Source organism: Myotis myotis, unplaced genomic scaffold, assembly GCF_014108235.1.
Source record: "Myotis myotis isolate mMyoMyo1 unplaced genomic scaffold, mMyoMyo1.p scaffold_m19_p_31, whole genome shotgun sequence".
Taxonomy (NCBI): Eukaryota; Metazoa; Chordata; class Mammalia; order Chiroptera; family Vespertilionidae; genus Myotis; species Myotis myotis.
In genome coordinates this window covers 1,129,258-1,147,845 of record NW_023416337.1, presented here as the reverse complement: position 1 = coordinate 1,147,845, position 18,588 = coordinate 1,129,258, and the positions used below count along the sequence as shown (strand labels likewise).

The 18,588-nt window shown below is 52.5% G+C and overlaps 1 protein-coding gene across 1 annotated transcript; it reads left to right on the top strand.

The window, feature by feature from the left end:
• The first annotated feature begins 8,563 nt into the window (after positions 1–8,563).
• LOC118652507 (NUT family member 2G-like) lies at positions 8,564–18,306 on the top strand. The gene is made up of 8 exons (XM_036302339.1): positions 8,564–8,645; positions 13,894–14,596; positions 15,280–15,408; positions 15,866–16,005; positions 16,467–16,729; positions 17,114–17,230; positions 17,742–17,885; positions 18,241–18,306. The coding sequence occupies exons 1-8, from the start codon at positions 8,564–8,566 to the stop codon at positions 18,304–18,306; spliced, it is 1,644 nt and encodes a 547-aa protein (XP_036158232.1).
• The last annotated feature ends 282 nt before the right edge of the window (positions 18,307–18,588 follow it).

Genomic DNA, 18,588 nt, shown 5'->3' with positions numbered 1-18,588 from the left:
TCCCAGCAGCTCTGCAAACCAAGGGAGTGACAGGTGTTTACAGGGAGCGAACTGGCCTTGAGTAACCTTTGCACGATCACGGGGTGAGTCACAAGGACTTAAATAGAAGCTGCCTGAGTTGCAATTCAGATCTTTTTCCACTTGGTCCATTGGCAACGAGTTTCGCTTTATTGTTTCACTGACAAGTGATATGTACACCACCCAGACAGGCATGTTTCAAAATGCCCGGTGCTCGCTCCCTGGCACCAGGATAAAATCAGCACTGTTTTGCCTGATATATTGGCTTCCCCTTGTGGTAGCTGCTTCAGCCATGGCAGACCTGCCCACCTCCATCAGCCCTTCACCTCTCCTTTAAACTCTACTCCTGCTGAACTGCTTGGAATTCTGGGGGCTGCTGCTGCGCCTGCGATGGAAAGCACAGAGCTTCGCCCTTTCTTCCAACCTCAGCTCAAATGCTGAGGAGAGCCGTTCTCTTCCAGGCTCATTCTCCTTTTCTCCTGAGATCTTCACGCGTGACCCCCAGGAAGGCAAGATCATTTCATTATTTTATTACAGCCCTTTCTTCCCATGGTTTTATTGTTTGATTATAATTTCTTCTTTCCATGTCTGATTACTTGATTGTAACTCTTCCCATCAGGCAGAGGGCAGAGTTCATGCCTTTTAACTGTGCTTCCAGCCGGAGCAGTGCTCCCAGGTCCCAGGATGGGAATCAGACTGGACCTCTGCATGTGCGAGCGTCAGGTCTACTCTGCAGAAGAGTACGTGACACAGGAGATGTCGTTGTATCGTGTTGGACAACACAGCAGGGGGCACCACTTAGGGAAACTGAAGGTCCATGAGTGAAGCTCTCCCCTCGGCACTCTGTGACCATGACTTCTCCGGCGGTTACAGAGGCCCCAGGCACTTGTACAGCATTTCTCAGTGTTTGCGGCTTGAACCACCATCAGTCGCCCCAGAGTACTTGTTTAAGAAAGGGATTTCAGTGCCCCATTCTAGACTCAACAACTGCAGTTGGAAGGTAGCACCAGCTGTGTATATTTCAAACCAGTCCCCACCCCAGGACAACTGTAATGTGCTTACAGGAGAGGGGAGAACACGGCAGCGCAGGGCCATACTAGTTATGCCGGGGAAAAGTTCCTCCGGAACTGAGTGATTTAAAGCAACCACCACTGATGATCTCGTGGTGCCCGTGGGGCAGGAATCGGCATGGCTCCGCTGGCGTCTCTGACTCGGTGTCTGTCACAGGCTGCAACTGAGGTGCTGGTGGGGCTGCCGGCATCTCCAGGCTCGCTTTGGAAAGGATCACTTCTGTGGCTGCTGGCAGGTCCTCGGGGTCTTTCTGGCTGGTGACAAGAGATGTTAGCTCCTTGCCACATGGGCTGCTCACAGCATGGCCGTCTGCTTCAGTGCAGCAAGCAGGCTGTGAACCTGAGAGCGAGCAAATGGAATTAACCGTGTCTCCACAGCCTCATCTCAGAAGTGACATCCATCCCATCACTTTCGCTGATTCTATTTGCTTGAAGCAAACCGCAGTTCCCACCACACTCAAGGGGAGGGGATTACCCGGGAGTGTGAATACCAGGTGAGGATGACTGGGCAAACAATTTGAGAAATAACACTGTCCCTTGCCCTACCCATGTCCTTGATGCACACACACTCCAGGTCTCTGCACAGAATTCCTCTTCTGAGTCTCCCTGCTGACCACTGTAGGAGAGCATTCCTCTGGACTCCCCTACCCTTATGTGTCCCCACCACACAGAACTCACTTCATCCTCACCGGTCTGGGCCCCGTCTGCTGTGATGGCAGGGCCTACAGAGTCCCCCTCTCTGTACGCACAGAGTGCTCATGTGCCAAGAGCAGTAAAGGAAAAGGAGGTAACAAGGAGGGTGACTGGTCTCTTTTTGCATAACCCACTGGGTAGCCACCACTTGCTGCAGCAGAGAATGGAGGAGAATTCTAGGTTTTAGGGGACAGACCAGAACTTGGCCTTTTAGCATATCGTGTTAAAGGACTCCCTGAGATAACTGTGTGTGATCCCAAGTCAGCCCTGACCTTTCTGAATGTGACATCTGAGGACCAGTCCAGCATGGTGAGCTCGATGTGTGTATAGTTGGTAAATCAATGTTAACTGAAGCCAAGACAGCATGCAAATACCTACAGGTAACCAAAACCTCAACCAAAATGATGCTGACAATAAAAATATCTATGGCCTCACATAACAAGAAAGGTAGAGAAATGCCCATATTCATTGGGAGGACTTAGAGGATGAACCTGCAAAGGTATTAAGGTGCAGCTAAGGAGTAGAAGGAACCAGGAGAAGGTGTGGCTGACACTGAGGGAGACAGGATTCACAGAGGAGGCTGTGCACCTGTGCAAAATGCCGCTGAAAAGCACAGCAGGCAAAGACAGGAGGCCATTAGCTACCTGAGCCAGAGATGCTGGGATGGCAAGGGAAGGGCAGAAGCTGGATGAGAAAGTCTGAGAGGTGGCTGGGAGGTAAAAAAAAAAAAAAAAAAGACAAAATGTCAGCAGCTCCTGTGAGAAATTTCTATAAGCAAAGTAAGAAAAAACAGCTGCAGCGTTTTATGTTTTGCTCATGTTTTTGTTTTGTTAACAGAAACTTGAAAGCTGACTTTCAGTCAAGAAGGCAGAGTTGGTGAATGCTGTGTTCGCCTCCTCCCACCACCACATCACAGTGACAACTAACTTACAGAACCACCCCCTGGAGAAGCGCCTGAAGTCTAGTGAACAGAACTCCTGTAACTAAGGGATAAGAAAGAAGCCATGTCAAGCCTGGGAGGAGGGGTGGAGAAATGAAACCGCTGGCCTACTCCCAGGAGTGCCAATGAAGAACTGGGGGGGGGGGGTATCTCTACTGCAGAGGCCCGCCGCCCCCCCCCCCCAGGTCCCTCCACCAGGAGCATCCAGGCCAGGACGAAGAGTCCCCACCCCACCTGGCTGTGAACATCAGTCAGAACTCCGTCCTGGGGAGACACAGGGCTGCTGGAATCCCAGGTGTTTCTGCAGGGTCACACACAGACTTACCAACACTCGTCCTCCGCTCAGAGAAGGGACAGCAGACCAAAAGGTAAGGGGAACCCAGTGGGGGGAACTAATTGTGTGGCTTCAGGGCAAGAGCTAGAGGGGCAGCCACCACACTTCCAGTGTTGCGCCCTCCCCCTCCCCACAGCCTATAGGCACAGGTGGCACAAACGTGAATCTGCACTAAACTGGCAAACACTGCTCCCCTACGCTGGCCACTCCCTGAAGCCCTGCCACACCCAAGTCATGCGCTGCCCGAACTTCTTCCACCAGCCGCTCCTCACAGAAACAAGCTGATAGACATGGAGAACATTTTAATGGTTGCCAGGTTGGGGGGGGGGGGGGGCGGGGAGGGGGAGTTGGCCTGTGCTGCAGACTTTCCTAAAAAGTCCGTAAGACCCAGGCAGCAGTGACTAGCCTCGGTGTGCCTGTGCCTCTTGCAGAGGGGCCCCAAGCTCAGTGTGAGGGCAGCCAGCATCAATTCCAGCATGGCCTCTGCCATGCGCCTCTGGGCTCAGCATGGGCAGCCACCAACCACAGATCCCTTCATAGCTCCTACCAGGTGATCACGGGCCAGGCACAGACAGCAGCTGGCCTGGTCATCACCAGAGCCTGTCCTAAGAGGCCCCAGAACCAACACACCCAGTGGCTGGCTTCGGACCACACCAAAGCACCACCCAATTACTTCCACCAGTGACACATCCAAAGGAGTTCATCACCACACCACCTGTATTATGAGAAGTTTTAAAGAGACTTCCTTGAGAAGGGGGTGAGGGGGGAGAGAAGAACATAAATATGAATAATAAAATGACAATAACTACATACCTATCAATAATTACTTTAAATGTAAATGTATTGAATGCTCCAATTAAAAAACATAGGGTAGCTAAATGGATAAGAAAACAAGAACCATACATATGCTGCCTATAAGAGACCCACTTCAGATGAAAAGACAGACAGACTGAAAGTAAAGGGATGGAAAGAGTTATTTCCTGCAAATGCAATGAAAAAAGAAAAAGCTAGGGTAGCAATACTTATATCTGACAAAATAGACTTTAAAACAAAGGCTACCACAGATAAAGAAGCACCCGGAAACTCCACTCCAAAGAACCCCAAAACACCAATTCGAAAAAGCATGTATCTCCCTATGTTCACTGCAGCATTGTTTACAATAGCCAAGACATGGGGGCAACCTACGTGTCCGTCAATAGACAAATGGATAAAGAAAATGTGGATATAGACAGAGGAATACCAACATCACCGCGCCGGAAAAAATAAGTGAAATCCTGCCATTTGCAACAACATAAAAGGACCTAGAGGGCATCATGCTAAGTGAAATAAGTCAGACAGAGAACAAATGCTTTATGATTTCACTTCTATGTGGAATTTAAAAAGCAAAGGAAACAAACAAAAGAAACAAACTGATAAATACAGAGAACATTTTGATGGTTGCCAGGTTGGGAGGGATGAGTGAAAAGGGGGAAGGATTAAGAAGTTCAAGTTGCCAGTTATAGAAACAGTCACAGGAATGTATAGAACAGCACAGGGAATATAGGCAATAATATTGTAAGAACTATAAATGGTGTCAGATTTTATAAATGTCTAATCACCATGTTGTACACCTGAAACTAATAAAACATTGAATGTCAACTGTGACTAAAAAATTTTTTTATTATTTAGTTAAAAAAAAAAAAAGAGCAGAGGATTCCTTCTGTCCATGAAGTGAAGGGGGGATGCAGGGATGTCCCATGACATATACTCTAAAAAAAATATCAGCCCAGCCCTAACCGGTTTGGCTCAGCGGACAGAGCATCGGCCTGCGGACTGAAGGGTCCCAGGTTCGATTCCGGTCAAGGGCATGTACCTGGGTTGCGGGCACATCCCCAGTAGGGGGCATGCAAGAGGCAGCTGAATCGATGTTTCTCTCTTATCGATGTTTCTAACTCTGTATCCCTCTCCCTTCCTCTCTGTAAAAAATCAATAAAATATATTTTTTAAAAAAATCAGCCCAAGAATAACCAGCTCTGTCCAACCTCAGCCATTCCAGCCATTTCCGTTCATTTCACCTGTTGGGCTGGTTTCTTTTCTTTGTTTTTAATATGTTTTTGTTGATTTTAGAGAGAGAGGAATGGAGAGGGAGAGATAAAAAGATCAATGAGAGAGAAATCGGCTGCCTCTTGCATGCCTCCTACTGAGGATCTAGCCTGCAACCCGGGCATGTGCCTTGACCAGGAATCATCAAACCGATGACCACTTTTCACGGTTGATGTTCCACCACTGAGCAATGCCAGTCAGGCCTGGTGGGATATTTCAGTGCTGATTCAGATGCTGAAATATTCCCGCTCCTCCCCTAAAACTCGGGGTCCGTGACTTCCTGTTTCAAAAGCAAATCAAGCAAATAAAAAAATAAGCCCCAAACAACTTTACCTTGTATACACACTATACTACATTTTTATTTTTATTTAAAATTTAAAATGTTTCCACCAACACCACAATATGATCGGTGCAACACACTGTCATTTTATTGGCGTAGGCTGTGAAGGGGGCAGTGAGAGCCACTAGGAATCCGCTTGTACCAAGAGAAGCAGTTGTTGGGGCATTCAAGCAAGTGAGGCTGGCACGTTTTGCTAGAGGATTCACCATGAGCGAGAACGGGCCAGGAGGAGATTCGCCATAAGGAAGGAAGGCCCAGAAATCCTCCGGTGGAACTAAGGGAGCCAGGAGGCAGCTGTGGGGTCAGCTGATAGCTACAGTGATCACGTGGTTCCCTCTGGTGAGTGTACAGCTAAACATGGAATAGAGAAAAGAGGATCATGCCATCCTTTCAGTAAAACGTGAGGTGGAGATGAGCTTCATGTCAGTGCGAGAAGCATCCTGAGCCTTCAGAAAACAAAGGAGAGCCTGTCTAAATGGCTTGGGAATGTCAGAGAATATCTCATCAGAGTAACACCCTTCCCAGTCCCTTCAGGTCTCAGCCTCCAGCCCTCCACAGGCCCAAAGTCCCTCCCTCCCCCGGTCCCTGTCACTCCACTGGCCCCTAAAGTCCTTCCTATACCTAAGGATTGAGGTTTCCATGGAGCTAGGTGGGTTGAGAACTAGTGACACACCTAGTTGAGATACCACCCTGGGGCAGATGGACCCAGGGACACAAGGCTCTGTAGACTTTCACCACCTGGACCCCATGTGAAGGGTGTCCTTGACAACCAGCCATAGTCCAGAAGGGCCACAATGCCTGTAGCTGCCCAGCTGATTCTTAGGGAGTTTGCCTGGGGAACCCTTGGCCATCTAACCTCCTGGCCAGGAAGCCCCAAGACTTCCTGACTGCCCCCTGTCACACCAATAACACACCTGTGAAGGTTCTACTCTGCCTGGCTATCTGTCTACCAGGCCCACTCATCTGGGTCCCCGATGTCAGGATCATTCAAGTGCTAAAGTTTCTACCTGCCTAAAGGACAGACACCCCTGAACCCACTTACATGAAAAGGCAATTCATTTGTGGAAATTCTTTGGCCCTAAGGAATGGACCAACCTGATTAAGACAATGCAATGATTCAGAATGACCAGGGTCCATGCACACATACAAGGCCTACAGCCCCAGATGCCTCACTTGCAATTCACGTAGCCTCCCATGCATATGCCCACTGATGCCTAAATTTTCCTGCTTCACACACACATGCATCTAGACACACACACTAGTGGGGTGCTGGTGAATGCTGATCACTCAGGGGGATGCAGGAAAGACTGCATTTGTGGTGAGTACCTGGTACAAATATTCCCAGCATGCCTAATTTCAAGCTACCCACCTGATGAACACAGAGCCCAGGAGAGACATGCACATCGACTATCTCAAGCTAGCAGGAGCCGGTTCCAGCGCACCCCATCCTTTTTCATACCATATGTCCACACAATACGCTTACACACTGAGTAGGACCCTCAACTCCCACCCCAGATGTATAAACAAAAATTACTTTACATATAGGTACATTTCTACCCCCACCTTCACTGAATATACAGATAGTCCACCTCTCATTACCTAAATTGCTACAGACAAACCCTAATCACCCTGAATATTCACATGCTAGTCCTACAACTATATACATACAACATGGGCCTGAATACAAACATGGGCAATCAACATACCACCCAGATATACACACTGAATACCTACACACACAGACTCTCATGTGCCACACCAAAAAAAATACATATGCAATCTCACAGACCTAAAATACACATGCTCCACGATTCCTGAACACACACACAACCTATAGTTTCTTTGTTTCCAAACACGCAAAGTGAACTCTCACATTCCCTAGAATATACAGCCCATGAGCTCCAGGAACTCAAATACATACACTGTCACCAGCAACCTCTGCTTATCAAATGCATATACGTCCACCTCACACACAGAGAGGACACATACAAGCAATACCACCAAATTCTGCAAGCATTACGTTCTGGAACAGATGCAAAGAGGGCCCTAAGCCTCCTGATACACTCCCAAGTGCCAAATACACACACCCACAAACCACTCACGAATATACACCCCACACTCTCAGATAGATACATGCAAAACACGAAAGCACTGACAAGCCTTTAACTCTCAATGACATGCATACACTATTCTCACACGCCTATGGAAACACACACACACATGCAAATATTCCCAACCCCTGAATATACAGACCCTCAAACAATACATGATGCCACCTCTCCTCTCCAATATACAGCAAACGGACACCGTAGCTGTTTGTGGTCTGTGACTATTTTTAGGACTGGTGTGTGTTGTATATGCTGGTGTCCGGCAGTGTTTGTGCCATTTGATGTGGTGTTTGTAGGCCTCTGTATTCTGCAAGATGGAAGAGTTCATTCTGTGTGGGAATTTGGGAGCGTGGGGTTATGTATATGTAGGTAGTGTGGCATCACCTGCGTATCTGGGACATAAGGTATGGGGATATCTGTTGGCACATGTGTAGTGTACTGGGTGTTTGTGAAGAAGCACCAGCACTTTTCCCTCACCTTGAATATACAGACAGACAGACCACTGCTTACTGCCCGCGGGCCGAGGCCCTGAGGAGGGAGCCCCGGGACTGTGGGGAGTGGGGGCTCCGCCCCGTCCACTCATTTCAGGGACACGAGCAGCTTCTGCGGAACCAGAAGCGCTGTCAGAGGCGGAAGAGCTGCCGGGAGCCGCGCTGTTCAGAAAGCGGGGGACACAGACCGACCCCGAGTTGGACGCTCACAGGCATCACTGGGCCGTGTAGGCCCCCGTCACTGACCCCCAACGGCCAGTTGCTGTCAATTCCCGGTGAAAACACACAGAATATGGGAGGGTGGGGGCTGAGCACAGACCCGGGGCACAGAGTCCACAGGGAGAACCACAGAGAAGAGGGGGCGCCTGAGGGGAGAGGGGGCCGCGCGCCCCTTACCTCCCCGTTTGCCTAACGGACTCCGGAGGCCGCCATGCCAGGCCCCGCGTGCAGCCTGGGCGGCCGTTGGGGACCCGCCTGCCGTTAGCGCATGCGCGCCCCTGTGGGAGCCAACCGCCGCAACGGACGCTGGGAGCAGTTGCAGGACAGAGTCCCGCCCCCAGTGGGCGTGCGTGCGTCCTGGCGCGAGGCACCCTGGGAAGGGCCCAGGCTGTCCCTGCAGGAGAGGAAGGAGGGGAGGGAGGGGCGTTGTGAGGCCTCCTGCAGGTCCTCCTCCCAGGAACCTCCCAGCGTGTGTGCAGGGAGCACTTGCGACGTTAAAGTTGCAAACGTGCACTCCATGCACTTAGCTGCCCTCTCGGAACAGAGTTTGGGAGAGGCCAGCCTGAAACATGTTGTATATGCTGGTGTCAGCGTAATAAAACATATATATAGTAGCACAATCAACTTACTGACCTGAGTTTGTCATGCTTTCCAAAGGAACTGAAATCATCCTATCCTCCTCTGGCCGTTTGCAAAAATAGAGCATTTCCACCCCACGGGGTCTCTCTGAAGACCACGCATATCTAACAACACTATGTGTCTCCAAGTGCACAGACACAACTGCACAAAACACAAACATGGCATCTCGCCATTCTTCCAAGGTTGCACGATTGGGCGGGAGATAGCTGTCTTCTGAAGCTTTGATCCATCCCCGGAAGATGTCTTTCTCAGCTCTAAATGCCCTCCGTTGGCCTTTCTGCAGGAATACCTAGAGAGATGGCCCAAAGCACTTTTCACTACCCCTTCCATGGCCAGCCCTCCCGGATTACCTTTGAGCTCATTTGATTCTATCTGCTTCTTGCACCTAGGACTTTGATGTAGTACAAAGTGATTGCAGTATTGGAACCAGGTAATTTTTCCCAAATGCAATTTTTATATCACTGGCCCTCAGAAGAGTCATTAAAAGCCTATCAAAGCATGAGTGAGAATCTTGTACATAATTGGTTCAATGAATGGACAAGGGGAAGAAGCAACAAGGAAGCCTGCCTTTTCTGAGTAACCGAGGACCATATTTTCCTCACCATCCCTCTAATATAAAGTTATTGGTTGAAAGTCATTTAAGGTTACCTCCAAGATAAAAAGCTCAATTCCTGATAAATATCTTCAAGTTGTTCCTTTTTTTCAATCCCCAGTAGTTTTTTTGAAATAAAGTCCACCATAAATTTGATTGAATTGCTCTTATCTCATCTCAGCTTCTTTTGAGTCAATTTTTCCTTGCAGGCAGCGAGGAACTTCTTAAGTGCCAACAGGAGGGTTCTTTTTTAATGAATTTTCATGGTGTGGAACTACCTTCTAAGCCTCTCCTCTCTTCCCTAACACCCTACCATCAGTAGGAATTCTACTGCTATCGCTGGAGTGAAGATTGACTCCCAAGAGATTTAGTTGAAATCCTCCAAAGTTGTGACCCCTCATCTCCCTTGATCAATTTCCTAACAATCCTCTCCTCTCAAAAAACACAAATGCTTGTTCATATCATTTGGATAGTGATAAACTGACATTTGTGCACAATATGAAAATAAGAACCACCAAGTGTTTTAAGGGGTGTGACCATGATTCACATGCAGATGGGACCACATGGTATGATGAGCCTAGATTCCAAAGAGCAAGGGTATATGATGCAAAGAGACCATTTGAAAACCAATGAGCTGGGTGTCTAGGCTCACACTGGCAAGCTAGGACTTAGGTGGGTATAGTTTTTTATGAATGGGGGTTGGACATGGTGAATAGAATTCTGGCTTCCTCTCAGAGTGCACATCCACCTCATGTGTAGTGCATTTTAACACCTAGAAAATCAGGACCTTAGGGTGTTAACCCCATTAATTTGTGAAAGCAGAATTTTTGTCTCCTGTCTGTTATTTCTATCCTTAACCCCACTGAGCCTAGACGGCTCTCACAAATTCCATATCCTCCAAAGAGTGTGCATATGTCACGTGTATGTGCAATTGTGTTTTGTGGTGAAGCCAAGATGCACACTTGAGTCTCTTTATTCGGAGTTCTTCTTACAGAGGTGAGTAACTAATAATATCGTAATAAGTTGCTTGTTTGATAGAGTTGCCAGAGAAACACAGGATACCAGTAAAATTTAAATTTCAGAAAACAGCAAACAAATTTACAATAGAGGCATGTCCCAAATATTGCATGGGACACAATTTTCCTAAAAACTAATTCATTGTGTATCTTAAAATCAAGTTCAAGTGTGCATCCATTATTTGCTAAATCTGGCCACCTATTCTTTCATGTACTTTGAATTTTAAGGGACTGTAGAACTGCTTGTTCTAAGAATCTAGCCTCCAGAAATAAAGAGGAACCATGTTACCAGTACAAAGACAATCACTGTAGTATATATAAATAATATTACATATAAAATAAATATATTGGAACATGTATTAATTTTTAACCAGAAGAAAAAGCCGAGAGCGTTTTGTAAAGATGAAAATAGCATGCATTTGTTTTCGGTTGCATGATACATCTCTGGGGAGATTGAAAGGAAACAGACAACATTGGCATCCTTTGGAAGACTGTGCTCAGAGGGGCAGGAAGCAGGAGAGACTCCTCACTGCATTTTCCGTTTTGCACAATTTGACTGTGAACGACGCAAAGGGATAACTTGTTTAAAACATTATATTAAAGTCAAAGGTTAACAATTAAACATTGAACATAAAACTCTGAGAGACAAAAAGTAGTGATTTCTGGTCTTGCCCTGTAGGTTGCAGGGCCTTGCCCTGATGAACTGGAGCAAAGAGGGTGGTTTGTAAGGCTGGGCCGGCTGCATCTGCAGGGCTCCCAGCACTGGGCAGAACTTGGGGCCACAGGACTGCTTCCTAAGGAATGATGTGTACACAGCAACCGAACATGCTGCCTCTGCTGAGTCAATCCTAATTTCAAACACTGGGTTCCGTGCGGCCATAAATTCCGAATATTTTTTTCAGGCTGTATGGTCTGAATTTTGTTCAGAAAGTGTAGCCTGTGTTGAAGTCAACCAAGACCAGAAAGGAAACAGGTTGAGGGACCCAAAACTAGGGCGATGGATCAAGAAAGGCGATAAGGGCACATCAGGTAAAGACTTTGTGCTGTGAATCTAAAAACACCAAAGTATGCAGTGCCTAAGAGGCACACACCAATTGTGTTGCCTCTTAAATTTGAAAGGAACTGCGGGTTCTTGCCTACCTATCAGAGCCCTCCATGGAATGTCCCCCATCCCCACCCACCCCGGCCCACCGGTCCTCGGCCCCTCCCCCGCTGCAGAACGTCTGGAGTCCTACGTTCTACAGTTCAAATCCAAACCTTCCCTCCACTGGATGCTGAGCAGCTGTTGGAGCAGCTCACTCTCTGGATCCTCAACTTGACTTTTCTCATTGTGGAGGCTACGAGGCAGCGGTGGTCGGTGAATGAGCCTGGGGGATGGCTTCAGTAGGAGGTAAGACTATAGATTGGAGGGGGGATGTTTTAAACACGGAGATGTCCCTCAAAACTTGGGGTTAAACTGTGACACTGGGGAAGCACGGTATAACTGAAGTAGGAGAGGGAGCGAGCACTGGACCTCCAAGGACCTGTCACCCCGGGAGGCTGGGAGCCATGGGAACCTGTGAGGGCACTGGCAGGAGGGCGCCTAGAGGTGGGTCAGGGTGGCTCAGGGAAATGCCTGGGTGGCAGCAGGCACGTGGGTTCTTCCCAGAGGGGAGACAAGCCACTCTCACATGTGTGTGGGGAGGAGTGGGCGATGTCGTGGGCGTGTCACAGGGAGGGTCACAGGAAAGCCTAGTCCTGTGTGCTGTTCTTCGGGCACCTGGAGCTTGTCCCGCAATATCTTTCTAAGGGATTTGAACTGAGTTCACTACCGCTAGTGGGGGCTGTGGGAGGGTCTTAGCCAGAAAGCTGTCCAGTGGGGCTGTCTGTGGCCAAGTACACAATGAAATGTCCTCCCCGAGGGCTGGGCTGGAAGGTCCTCTAACTGCTGCAGCCCAGAGCTTCTCCCCTCCTTCTGGCCCAGAGCTCGCCCCTCCTCAGCGCAGGGAGCTGCTTGTTGGCTTGGATTCTACAGGGGCAGGGCGGCCGGGTAACTTCCACCAAGAGAGGGCCCGGCTCCCTGAGCTGTCCCTAATCATCGCCCCTGTGGCCACCCAGGTCTTCAGACCGACTTCCTCTTGTCGAGCATCTCATGGCGCACCCTCTGCCCTGCCCTTTACCTGTGAGATGAGAGATTTGCTCATAGGCCACGTCCCTGCTTCAGGGACAGAAAACAGGTGTGGAGCATGGGTGGTGTCCCGTGGAACGTCTGCGAAGGTGGATTCATTTTTAAGGGGGAAGGGGAGTGCACAGGGGCAGGAAGACCATGGTCTGTGTCAGTAGTAAACGTCCGAGGCCGCCTGTCCTGAGGAATTAGGGGCACGCGGTATGCAGCGTGCTCTCCTGGACTAGGTCTGCTCGAGTTCCTCAGAGCAGGGACGTGTTCAGACAACTGTGTCCCACTGTCACCGGCTCACACCTGCTTCCTACTGGCCTTCACTTTCCACTGTTGGGAGCTGGAAGGAGAAGAACCTCACACAGTCTGCAGTCCCATGACCCATCTAACAGGACAGCAGCTATGGAAGTTTCTGGAAACCCCTACCGACAGCCCCACTTTGCCGCATTCCTTGGCCCTTCTCTAACCCTCTGCAGCCATTGCTGGCTGTGAAGTGACAAGCTCCTGAGGGGCCATTAGTCTGAGCACTGGGGCTGAGTAGCAGGACCTGGCCCGTGTTGAGTGTTCACTGTTGGTTCTGACACACATGTGCATGCTGGTCAGTGCGTTCAAGGGTCAGATCAGGGTTCCTGTGCCTTCTTGTGGAGAGTCATTACTTAAGTGTTTCTGTGTTGTTGTGCAAGCCCAGGACAGAAAGGGGGTGATTTGTATTGAGAAAAGGGAAGACTGAGGAGCAGATGGGGCCCTAATATTTTAGACACGGCCTGTTCTCAGAGGCCCTTTGGGTGCCTAGAACTTACCTTGGAGGTCACTACGGGAGTGGGTCTCCCTGGGGTCATTTCCCCCAGAACAGATTTCTGCCCAGGGCCATGCCCTGAGGCTGGCAGGTTCGGTGCCAGGGAATCCTTAGGGCGGCTCTCAGGGTCAGCGCTGGCTGGGGTGGTTTCTTCTCGCAGACTGTGGTCAGGGAGCCTTGGAGATGGGGAGCAGGCTCTCCAGTGGAATAAATCCCAACTGGAGGTCAGAGCGTGACAATGACCTGAGGACATGTGCCACCTCCGCAGTTTGCCCATCCCAATGGCCCTCCCCTGGGAGACTCACTGCTCTGATTCCCCAGTAGCTACAGGGGGCCCAGAGCGCCTCAGTGCTGTTTGCTGGTTCTCCTCCTCCCTTCACCCTTTCCTTTGTCTCAACAGCATCTGCAGTGCTGGGAGCGGATGTGACCCTGAAGCCTGGTGCCTCCGTGACTCCTTTCATGGCACAGCCCTTTCCCCAGCCCACTACTGGCCCCGCCCACCGGCCACCTGGGGAGCAGCACCTGCCGCCCCTCAGGACCCCGTCATTCCCTCCTGGCAGCCCCCTGGTGTTGCCTGCTTTGCCCAAGACACCTCTGGTGGCAGGAGATGCTGATCAAGGCCCCCTTGGGCCTGGGGCCTGTAACATCATGGACCAGGTCAGGTCAGAAGGGGGACGACCACAGCCCTCCCAGACTCAGACCATTGTCCTGACTCAGGCCCCACCCAACTGGAATGCTCCAGGGACCACTTGTGGGGGTGCTGTGTGTCCTGCACCCCTCTTCTTGGAAGCCTCTGCGGTGGAGACGATTATGCCCGCCTCGGCTTTTGGGGGCACCCAGGCCAGCGATGGAGGCTGGTGTCCCAGCCTTCCTCCTCAAGCTCCACCACCAGCTGCCCAGCTGGCCCCCATCGTCCCCTCAGTGAATGCTGGGGCTTTGAGGAAGGGTGGCCTGGCCACCTCCCAGTCCAAGACCTCTCCGGATGACTCCTGCAACCCCAACAGTGTGTACAAAAATTTCCGACGTTGGCAGCGCTTCAAGGCCCTGGCCCGGAGGCACCTTCCCCAGAGTCCTGATGCGGAAGCTCTGTCCTGCTTCCTCATGTGAGTGCCCTGGGCAGGGCAGGGGACACCTGGAGCTTTCACTCAAAGAGGAGCTGGGAGGGACCTGCAGGCTGGCTGATCCCCGGCCGCTGGCAGGAAGGTTGAGGGTGGGGTCCCTGCTCTCAGAAGGCACATTCTTAGCCACACGCATCACCAGCCGCATGTATGGCTTCCTCGCTAGTGTTTTACAACAACTGAGCTCACCGCCCTGAGCCCTGATCCTACTCCCGGAGATGTAACCATGAGAGGCAGCTCCTCTCGCCCTCAGGCCCCTCGTGACCGGACAATTCTACCTAATTCCGGGATGTGGAGAAGGCTCCTTGGTCTAATGGTCTGTGCTAACCTGAGACATGTCGGCAGGCTGCCTGGCGCAGGCCATGTCTCCCTGAGGACAGGGTTATTGTTGTGAAAGGGCAGTCTTGACGAGGAAGCGCTCCATGGCCCGCGTGTCCCAGCGATGGGTGTGAGTGCAGGGTCACCTCCAGTCCTGGTTCCTGGGCTGGTGTGAATGTGAGGCCATGACAACAGCAGCTAGAAGGCTTGTCTTTGCACACAGACGCCTCCTCCGTCACCTGAGGCGCTCAGTCCTACCGGTTGGGGGTGGGAACCTGGCACCACTGAGCTGGGGTGGGCAGACGGGTGGAGGCCAGGCTGCAGCCATGACTCACCCTGAGGCATTGCAGCCCGGTGCTCCGGTCCCTGTCCCGCCTGAGGCCCACCATGACGCTGGAGGAGGGAATGTGGCGGGCCATGCAGGAATGGCAGCGCAAGAGCAACTTTGACCGGATGATCTATTATGAGATGGCAGAAAAGTGAGTCAGGGTCCTTGGTCCCCACAGCTGTGTGTGTGTAGGGGGCTGCCTGAGGGGCAGGGTCCAGCTGTGAGGTCCCATCAGAGAGGAGGGTGGTGGGAGGGTGTCACTCAGCCCCGCAGCCCAGAGGCCCTTCACTCCTGGGAAGCCTCTCCCTCAGCTTCAGAGTGTGGGTGCTTCTGTCCCGCCTCCTGGGAGCTCCCCACTCCTCTGACCCTGACCCTTCCTGGGCTGGACATGAAGGCTCAGGACAGGCTGGGGAGAAGGTGCAACGGCCAGTGGGCAGACTCCAGCCAGAGGGGCTGTGCAGGAATGTGCTCAGCCAGCCTCTTGCCTCCCCAGTGTCCGGGCCCTGACAGCCCCAAGGCACTGGCTCTCCCATCCCTCCACCCGCTGCTGCCTTTCTGGGCTCCCGGCGGCCTCCTTCTCGGCACAGCTGTGCCCCCCTCACCCCCAGGTTCATGGAGTTTGAGGCAGAGGAGCAGATGCAGTTTCAGAAGTTGCAGTTGAAGAAGGGGGTTCAGACCCAGCCTCCTCCTGCCCCACCGAGACCTGATCCTCGGGGGCCCCCAGCCCCAGTGGTGGACGGGCAGCCAGGTAGGCCAGCACATTCCCACAGGAGCCCATGGCCAAAGGGCTTAGGGCAGGCCACTGCCCCCACCCACACCAGCCCTTCTCCTTCAGGGGGGCTTTGGTCTTTCAAGGGGAACAGCCCTGAGAGTCGGGCCTCTGACCCTTTGTCCCCATGGGGTCTGGACCTGGTCCACTTTCCCATCCCCTCTCCCCGCTCCCTGTCAAAGGCCCCACATGAAGTCTGCTGAGAAGCCGGCTGGCTGCGGGGCCCCTTGGAGATTCGGTGGCTCCACACGTCCTCACACATGACTCTCTTGGATGCTCTCCTCTGGCCTCTCTCCTCACATGCTAGTAGTCACCAGGCTTTAGGTGACCCCGATCCAGCCACACCCATATTAATGCCCCCAGTACTGCCCTCAGCAGCGCATGCTCCTGAGGTGGGAGCTTTATCCCCTCACCCTCCCTCCTCTTCCCTCTCTGCCCAGCGTGCACTCCCAGGAAGGCCTTACCCAGTGCCCAGCCCATCCGAAGACACCAACGGCCCCAGGAGACAAAGTCACCCAATGAGATCCCCCCGGAGGCCGTGAGAGAGTACATGGACATCATGGACAATCTGCTGGGACTGCCGCACTCAGCCGCAGAGGCGCCAGGGGGAGGATGGGAAGATGAAGTAAAGGAGTGGCTGCAGGACGAGGGTCTCCTGAGCTACCTGGACCAGCTGTGCTCCCAGGAAGACTTTGTCACCCAGGTGGGCTGGCTGGCAGCTCCGGGTCTATACGGTCCCAGAGGGAGGCGCTGCGGCACCCAGACCCGGGTTCTCCCAGGCTGATGGGATTGGGCTCTGCTCTTTGTTCCTGAGCTGGGCGTGTGAGAGTGTGTGTGTCTGTGTGCATGTGTGCGCTTTGTGTGGGTGTGGTGTGTGTGCTGTGTTCATGTGTGTGTACCCCTGTGTGTGTGTATGTGCATGTGTGTGTGTGTGTGTGTGTGTGTGCACCTGATGATCATGATGGAGTAAAACACCCCCCTGAGCAGGAGGACGGGTGGGTCTTGGCTTTCCCACTTGTGCTCCAGGCCCCGCTGACTCCCAGTTTGCTCCCTGCCAAGGGGCTCACAGCCGCTTCCTCTGTCCCAGGTGGAGGCGGTCATTCACCCCCAATTCATGGAACAAATAATTTCCCCAGACGCACAGCAGGATCCCTTGGCCCTAGCTGAGGAGTTGGAGCAGGAAGAAGGGCTCACTGCTGCCCAGGTGAGCCAGGGGAGGGTGGGACCTTAGGGAGACGGAAGGGGGACTCCAAGTGAGCCATAGGACCCAGGGACCCCAGGATAGTTAGAGGAGGGACTGGCTCTGGAGAGTCAAGGAGGGAGGAGCTCCAGGTAGATCGGGGGTTCAGGGGAGCCAGGGGAGGGTGCACTCAGGTAAACCAGGGCAGGGAGAAACCCAGAACCAGGACACACAGGCCTCTGTCCATGCCACCCCTGCCTGTAGGCACCGAGGGGCCAGCCCTGGGTGGGAGCAGGGCAGGACAACAAGAAGGAGAGGACAACAGAGAGGAGGGGGTGGGAGCCCAGAAGGGGAGGGGACACTAAGCTGGGAATATGGCACAGGGGACGGAGGAGAGCCACATAGCTGTCATGGATTTAAGTCATGGTGTCACCTCCCCCCTCCTCCCCCCAGTGCTATTGTCCCATCACCCACATTCCTCCTCCTCTCACACACACGTGTGCAGCGCCAGCTCACTGTCCCTTCTTCTTCCCAGCTGGTAGAGAAGCGACTCCTGGCCTCCAAGGAGGGGGGCGTGCAGGCACCCTCAAGTCACGGTGCTCCCCTGTTGAACTCAAGTTCTTCTGAGTCTGAGATCGGCCAAGATGCCCAGAGGTGTGACCGTGGCCCCCAGCTGGGGGTCAGTGACAAAGCCTGCCCACCAGAGACTGACTTCAAGGACCAGCAAAGGCGCGGCCCAGCAGACGCCCACCGGCCCAGGCCCCAGGCTTCTGCTATCTCTGCGGGGCGTCAGGAGCACCCACCACTCTGGGCTCGATGCCCCCCCTCTGCTCCCCAGGGCCACGGGCCTGCTGACTGTGCACTGGGCCCCAGGGAGGCCTGCGTCCCCAGAGAGGCCTCTCTTGTCAGAGAGACTCTTGAGCCAGACAGGTCCAGTGAGGATGAGGAGGACCTCCCCAGCTTGGCCTTCCTCTTGGGCTCTCCTAATAGCCTGTTGCCCTGTGGGCTCTCTCTGAGTCCTGTCCCTGCCTCAGGCCTTGCCTGCCCTGGAGGTCGGGGGCCCCGGGGAGCTGCCCAGTCCCAGTTTTTTCAAACACTAGGTCTCACCCGAGCTTCACCTGCAGCTTCCAGATCTCGGAAGCGTGCTCTGGGGGGAGGCCCCGCCCATGCTGAGAAGACCCCTTGCCCGGGGGCCAACCTGGGGATCTGTGGGAGGCCAGCACTGGCTCTGGAGCTGGTTTGCACCTCACAGCCTCAAAAGAAAAAGTGTGACCTGGCTGTCACAGAGAGGAGTATTAAGTGACACTGCAGCCAGTAGGGAGCAGTGGGTGTCTCTCCCACTGCTAGCCACCTGCAGGGCATGCTTCCTGTGACCTGGCTAT